The sequence below is a fragment of the Balaenoptera physalus genome (assembly GCF_965194825.1).
Source record: "Balaenoptera physalus genome assembly, chromosome: X".
Lineage (NCBI taxonomy): Eukaryota > Metazoa > Chordata > Mammalia > Artiodactyla > Balaenopteridae > Balaenoptera > Balaenoptera physalus.
Window position 1 is genome coordinate 118,566,705 of NC_138903.1, and position 7,344 is coordinate 118,574,048.

The 7,344-nt window shown below is 44.1% G+C and overlaps 1 protein-coding gene across 1 annotated transcript in view; it reads left to right on the forward strand.

Annotated features, from left to right (window-relative positions):
- Positions 1 to 4,286, forward strand: part of ADGRG4 (adhesion G protein-coupled receptor G4) — a 93,343-nt gene extending 89,057 nt beyond the window's left edge. The window contains 3 exon segments of the mRNA XM_082445712.1: positions 281 to 399; positions 1,262 to 1,475; positions 3,544 to 4,286. Of these exon segments, the coding sequence (XP_082301838.1) occupies positions 281 to 399; positions 1,262 to 1,475; positions 3,544 to 3,671 (461 nt within the window). The 3' untranslated portion in view covers positions 3,672 to 4,286.
- The last annotated feature ends 3,058 nt before the right edge of the window (positions 4,287 to 7,344 follow it).

Below are 7,344 nucleotides of genomic sequence, written 5' to 3' on the forward strand. Positions count from 1 at the left end.
CCATCGCAGAGGCTGGTTCCCATTGCAGACCTTATCTCTCAAGCTCTAGGACAGACAGCAGCCCCGGAGGAAAACTGCGGTTGACATGAAACCTTGATACAGACCTTCTTGCTAGCACTGCCATTGAGAGGGAGGCTAGAAGGGTGACCTCAGAAAGCTGGTAATGGCCTTGGGGTTCCTTAGAAGGAGTATTGATGGTGACAAGAGTAGGCTTGAGTCTAGGCGTTGGTGACAGCGAGTGAAAGAAGCTGAAACAGACTGACCTTCTTCTCCTGGCTAGGGTTCCTCATTTTTGTGTTCCACGGGGTGATGAAGGGGCATGCGCCGGAGCAGTGGCAGCTGCTTTTCCGTTGCGGGTGGTTGCGACTGGATACTGGTAAGACGCCATTTGGGGCAAGGTATTGAATTTACAAGTCTTCCAAACTGATGAGATTTACTTGTCTCCTGACTTGAGTTCGTACACCAGCAGCATCAAATGGAGGCTGTTTCCATGTCAGGAAAAAGATTTGTACTTTTGTGCGGAGATGAATGAAGTCAGGTGAAGGATGTGACTTCGGCCATATTTTAACTTAGTGAAGCTTCGCTTTTGGCCCAGATTCCTTGGACTGCTTGTCCTTGCTGTCACTTAAGTCTCAATTCAATTAAAAGAACATTGATTGAGTGCCTACGGTGTTCCGGGCACTGGGTCACAGGGGCTTTCTGGCCTGTAGCCAACAGTTGACTGAGCAGATATGGAAGCAAGAAGTGATGGTGGAGGAGAGAGCTTGTCAGCACCCCTAAGATGCCAGGCTGGCGGGCAGCCCAGATGGACCAGTGGCCCTTCCGGCACGGTGGGAGGTGTAGTGGACTCTGGTGTTGCCTCTGAGAATATCTCCAGTTCAGGCAAACTGGTTTTCTATGCATCAAAAGGCTCTTCCATCCAATTCAGGTAGCTTCGCTCAGTCTCAATGCAAAGCTCAGTTTATTGCCTTTAGGGAAGGCGATGCTTGAACTAGAAGATGCTATAAGTAGCACAGAGATCCAGTTCCTTTTTGCTGGGCATGTCAGTAACCTGCTGGTCCCTGTGCTGGGCTCTAGGGAAAGCGGTCTTCCTTGGTAAGTGAATTGGCTCTGCCTGTACCACACATTATAGTTCAAACTTACTTCTCACAACTTCAGAGAAAAGCTGCCTCCTTGAGGTACCCAGAACGAACAGTCTGTACATTGGGCTTTATATTTTTAACAGGATTCTTAAGGTATAATTTACCCATTTGAAGTGTAGAATTTGATGAGTTTTCTGTTTTTAACTGTTTGGGGTGTCATTTCAGATGGCAGCAGCCGGTGTGGGCTCAATGTTGGGCAGAAACAGGAAAGACTGAAGAAAACCTTTGGGCACAACTTGTTGACACCATCCGTCAAGTCAACTGCAACTGGTTCCATTTTCAAATCTTTAGGCTCCACCCAAGGCACTCCTTCAGAAACAAGCTCCCCAAATGGTGAGAGAAAAGGTTACACTGTCTGTACTTATATTCCAGAGGTATTGAATTAGTGTGAGGCCACAGACGTGGTCTTGGGAAATGATTCCTCCTCAAAACGAAATGCACATGTGCATGTGTACACCTGGGCTCACTCTGGACTGAGAAAGTGTGCATAGAAGCACCTAGTGAACTTAGTATGTACAAATCAGTGGGTTATTAGATTCATGGAGGAGAGAAGAGACTGGAGGTAAAGAAAAAAGAATTCATGGGTAATTGCAAACGATCGTCACAAACTGTTAAAATCTGAAGGCACCTCATACATTGTCTAGTGCAATCCCCTCATTTTACAGATGAGGAACCTTAAGCAGGAAAAGGAGAACGCCTTATGGACAGTCTCCGTCAGCAGCAGAATTGGGGCCAGAACTCAGGTCTCCTGGCTCCCAAGCTAGTGCTCATCACACCCCACCGAGAATACCGGCTGAGCTGCACATTGCTCTTAGATGCCCACCTTCTTTCACAGGAGGCCAAGCTTCTAGGTACAGAGACAGATGTGAGGTGGAGATGGGTGTTAGGAGGGAAAGTGTAGGGAAAGGATTGGTGTAAAGGCCTAAAGTAAGCAGAAAGGCAAACTAGAGCAAAAACTTAAGAACTTCAAGGTGATGTTATGATGACTCCGTGTTCTGTGCTTCCAGATGGACGATAGTGCAGTGGCCTTTGGTTGCCTTTCTTAAAGACCAAAGTAGACTCCAGTTCACACACAGAACACCACTGGTGGCCTAGCTGTAATCATTCTCTCACCATCTCACTGCTGGTGGTAGAATGGCCTCATCCCCCTGTAGTTTTCATTCTATTGGCTCCATCAGCAGTTCTATTTCCAAGGGCTGTAGGCAATCTGGAAACAGTATGGTGGGTTAAAAAAAAAAGGCACCAAACTCAGAGTCAGAAGACTTTGGCTCAAGTCACTAACTCCATGACCTTGGGCACATCACTTCCCTACTCGGAACTACATTCCCTCTACCTTCAACATGGTGGGGTGTGGGGGGCAGGATGGATCATCTCCAAAGGGCCTACCAGCTTCAGGACTGTGTGAGGCCACACCATTTTCCAGTTTAGGCTCATTGACTAGTGTTGGAGTCTCCGCCTCCATTTCTACATGGGAAAGTCAGTGCGTATGAAGAAAATCTTTCCGCGGCCACAAGGGTCCATCAAATTCTGGCCAGCTAACTTGCAGATATATTGGTGCCCATGTGGAGCCACTGGGGAGCCATGGCATATAGAGGCACAAACTGTGGAAGGTTTTTAATGGATAATAGTTGGGTCTGAGTGGGGAATATTTGCAAGAGGGTGAGTTAGGCTTGGCTCCCCTGCTGTCCTTGAGGGATATTGTTTCATCAGCAAATATACAGCCCAAATGGATATACTTTTCTTTGAAAGAGCAGTAGTAAATAACATGTCCAGGATTTTAATGTCGTTGGACCAAGCTATAGACCTGGAGAGCCCAGGGGCCTGCAGCCAGCACTGAGATGCTCGTCAGTTATGACAGTAACTCAGCCAGTGGGGCAGGTAGTTCAGCCTCTTGGGCCACAGGTTCTACGACTGCAATCTGGATGCTGCCATCAGACATATGGCAGCCAGAAACTCGATTCCATTAGCACAGAGTGAAAACTTGCGCCCTCTGTACCACTAGGCACTCTCAAACTTGAGAAACAGCTGAACCTTCAGAGCAAGAATATCAAATTCATAGGGGATACAGATAGGTGTGTTATCATTTTATGTTGTCTCTTCCTGAAGGCCTCCAAGGTTTGTCCATGACTAACGTCCCCTAGGTTAAGGTTACTGTGAATAACATAGCCTGTTATTCACAAGGCAGGAAGAACAGATGCACTTGTAATTGCTTAACAGTGCTGTCAGGATGAATTAATTCACCCCCAATTTAGATTAAACTATCCCAGGAAAGCACCACAGCTTTTACTTCCTTTCTAATTCTTCTATTTATTCCTTCATTTGATAAACATGTCTTATGATTCTACTATGTGCAAAGTCCCTGATGCCACAGCTGAAAATGCTCTTTTTTTCTTTAATGCAGACAACTTTGACGAAGATCCCAACTGTTTCTCTCCTTTGAGTTGTGAAGCTGTGCCTAATTGTGTGAGAAGAATATTACCTGTGGAAATCAAAATGAATTCCATTCACAAACAAAGATTTCTTCAATAAATCCCAGCAGAGATACCCACCTTCCCCTACCCCCAGATTGGGGAAAATGTTGATTTTGTAAAGCATCTGCTCCAACTTTGTATTCTAAATATTATTTTGGAAGGGGCAGAATGAGATAGCATTTAGTGAATATTAAAGCCAGAATAATTCTATTCATTGTAATAGTTGTTTCTTACTTTTTTTGTAGAGAAGATATGAGCCTATAGTTACGATATGTTAGGGGAGAGCTGTCTACAGCATTGGAGATTTTGTTTCGAAAACTCTTGTGTCTACACCCTGAAAGAAAAAAAAAGATCGTGATCAGGGTCTTTACAGTGCTGAGAGTCAAACAATTTCAGGTGGCAGAAGTTTCCAGGTACCCAGTTGGCCTGACACCCACGCAGGCAGTAGATAAGAAAAGTCACAAGGTCATACCTTTTGGGGAAAAAAGATGCTATCCTGTTGGCTTGTCATGACAAAGCACCTGAAATCCCCTTTACTAAAGTTACTCTTTTGATTGAAGCCCCTTGTTAAAATGTCAACATGTTTTGTGAAAACAGTGGCTCATCAATCCACAGACACCCATCAGTTCCTTAGTGGGGATGAACTTCTCAACCAAGACAGCCCCTGAGGGCACAGGAGGCAGGGTTCTGAGGAAGGGAACACAACAGGAGCTGTCTGAAGCTGGTGGTTCTTCCTAGGGAGCAAAGGTCAGGGTGAGCAGAACAGTAGGGGATGGAAGCAAGAAGACTCATCCCAAGGCAACGGAGTGACCCTGAGGATGAACTTTGCCTGCCTTACACTCTGTGGCTAAGCATGAGGGGTGGCCTTCTTAATCCCATCCCACATGCTGTCACCAAGGCTTCCCAGCCAAGGCAGGCTGCTCACATTTGTCCTTAAGTAGAAACAAGTAAAGAGATGAACATTCTGGAAGGATACACAAGCCACTAGTACCAGTGGTGGTCTTCAGGAAGGGGAATTGGGTATCTGGGAACAAGGGAGGAAGGGAGGCTTACTTTTGAATCTTGTACTGAGAGAGTGTACTATCTCTTCAAGGCATAAATGAAAACAAGAACTTCCCTGGTGGTGCAGTGGTTGGGAATCCGCCTGCCAATGCAGGGGACACGGGTTTGATCCCTGGTCCAGGAAGACCGCACATGCTGTGGAGCAACTAAGCCCACGAGCCACAACCACTGAAGCCTGCACGCCTAGAGCCCATGCTCCACAATAAGAGAAGCCACTGCTCGCCGCAACTAGAGAAAGCCAGTGCACAGCAACGAAGACCCAATGCAGCCAAAAATAATTAATTAATAATTAATTTTTTAAAAAAGGACAGCTGTCATTTAAAAAGAGAAATAAATGAAAACAAATAAAGACAATTGGAGCCTTCCAATGAGAAAGAAAGATAAATTCTTGGGTTTCAATACCACAGATTTAGTCCCCCATTACTCTCATGAATGTGTACGATGCAGTGGGCTGTGGAGAGAGCAGAGCTGAGTTCAAATCCCAGCTCTTAGCAGAGGTGTGACAGAGATTCCTAAATGTGAGGCTTGGGGAAGTAATAATAACAGTACATTCATCATAGAGTTGAAGTGAGGCTTAAATGAGATGAGGGCTATACATTTTCCAGCACAGTGAAGCATAGTACGACTTAACCCCTTTTCCTTTCTAACTCCCACCCACTATGGAAGCAACCTAAGTGTCCATCAACGGATGAATGGATAAAGAAGATGTATATATATACAATGGACTACTACTCAGGCATAAAAAAGAATGAAATTTTGCTATTTGCAGCAATGTGGATGGACCTAGAGGGTATTATGCTTAGTGAAATAAGTCAGACGGAGAAGGACAAGTGCTGTATGATATCACTTATATGTGGAATCTAAACAAGCAAACAAAGAAAACAAAATAGAAACAGACATAGATACAGAGAACAAACTGATGGTCACCAGACCTGGCAGGGGGTGGGGGTGGAGGGGTGAAATAGGTGAAGGGAATTAAGAGGCACAAACTTACAGTTATAGAATAAATAAGTCACAGCAATGTAATATACAGTATAAGGAATATAGTCAATAATACTGTAATAATATTGTATCGGGACAGATAGTTACTGGACATGTCACAGTGATCATTTCATAATGTATTTGTTGGATCGCTCTGTTGTACATCTGAAACTAACAAAGTCCTACATCAACTATACTTCAATAGAAATTTTTTTAAAAGAGAAAAAATAATTACAAAGCTCCTTGGAGCTTCAGGGCACAGGCTCTGGCTTTTCATTCTCTGCTGTGCTCTGGGTACCCTGTGGGCAAACTGGCAAACACTGAAGAGCACTAAACTCTCTCCAGGGCAGGTCATCTGGGATGACCCTTACCCTCCCCCACCCCCAGGGATATGGGAAGTTTGGCGGGTGGAAGGGTAAGTAAGAGAAGGTAAAGTTTGTATCCTCAACATTCAGGCCTATGGTTAATTGGTGTGTTTCTCATCCTGAACTTCAAGCATTTAGGGAACACAAAGGATTTGGAGCAATGGAGGAAGGTTCTAGTTATACCTCTGTTGATTACACAAAACAAATGAAATGAATTAGATTCATACTTATAATGTGTGGTGACTCCTAGGCACTCCATAAATATTTGTTGCATGCATGCATGAATGAATGGTCTAAAATACATGAGTGTATGAAAGCAACAGCTGCTTTTTCCTAATCTGGGGTCTCTTATCTCAATGCTGAGTAAACCTATGTTCTCCACTAATATGTAAGCTTCATGAAGGTAGGAACCTTGTCTGTCTTGTTGACTGCTGTACTCTTGGTGCCTAACACAATATTTCAGTCAAGGTTCTTTGGTTGCCAGCAACAGAAGCCAAATGTCTTTGACTGACAGTCTTGACTGTCAGTTCTGGTTGCCCAAGGAGAAGGGACTTTGTTGAAAGGGTTTGGGGAACTTAAATAATTTATGGGGAGGTTAAAGAACAGGGCTTGAAAAAGGACAGAGGTCTACAAATCAGGAACCATAGCGGATAGTCTCCTAGCAGGGAATCTTCTTGGTAGAGCACCACTGCTGGGAAGAATAAACTAATTTCTTCTAGTCTTATGTTACTACTTTAAGATTCAGAGTCTCATGAGACTGCTCCTGATAGGCTGAGCTTAACTTTTGTGCTGTACTGGGTAGTGAGAAGAGAGATGTGGCAGAAGGGAGTCCTTCAGGGAGTCCTTTGGTTTTCACAGTAGCAGGACAAGAGCTTGGGTTTACCATCCCACCAAGAATACCCAGAATGGGGGAGAAATCATTCTGCAAAAAGAAATTAGGCTGCTGTTAGGAATGGATGAGTAGGTTGGAGAAAAATCCACATTTGCCCACTACATACAATATAGGACTGAATGTGTTTTGGTTGAATCAATGGCTAATTCGGTAATATACTTATTCAATAAGTGTACAATAGTGCTTAGAAGAGAAGGTCTCTCCCTCACGTCTCATGCCTCATCATGTATTCACTTATTTTTTAAAGGCTAAGGTATATCAGGATGTTGAGAGAGTTGAAGAGTTCAAGATAAGCATCCCAGAATTATAGAGAGGACTGCTGTTAGAAAAGGTGAGTTTTAGAGATCTTGGATACATAAGTTGACCTCACTCTAAAGAAAATCAGTATATGAAAATGAGTGTAGTTATTTGTCTATGCTGTTGTCATCTCT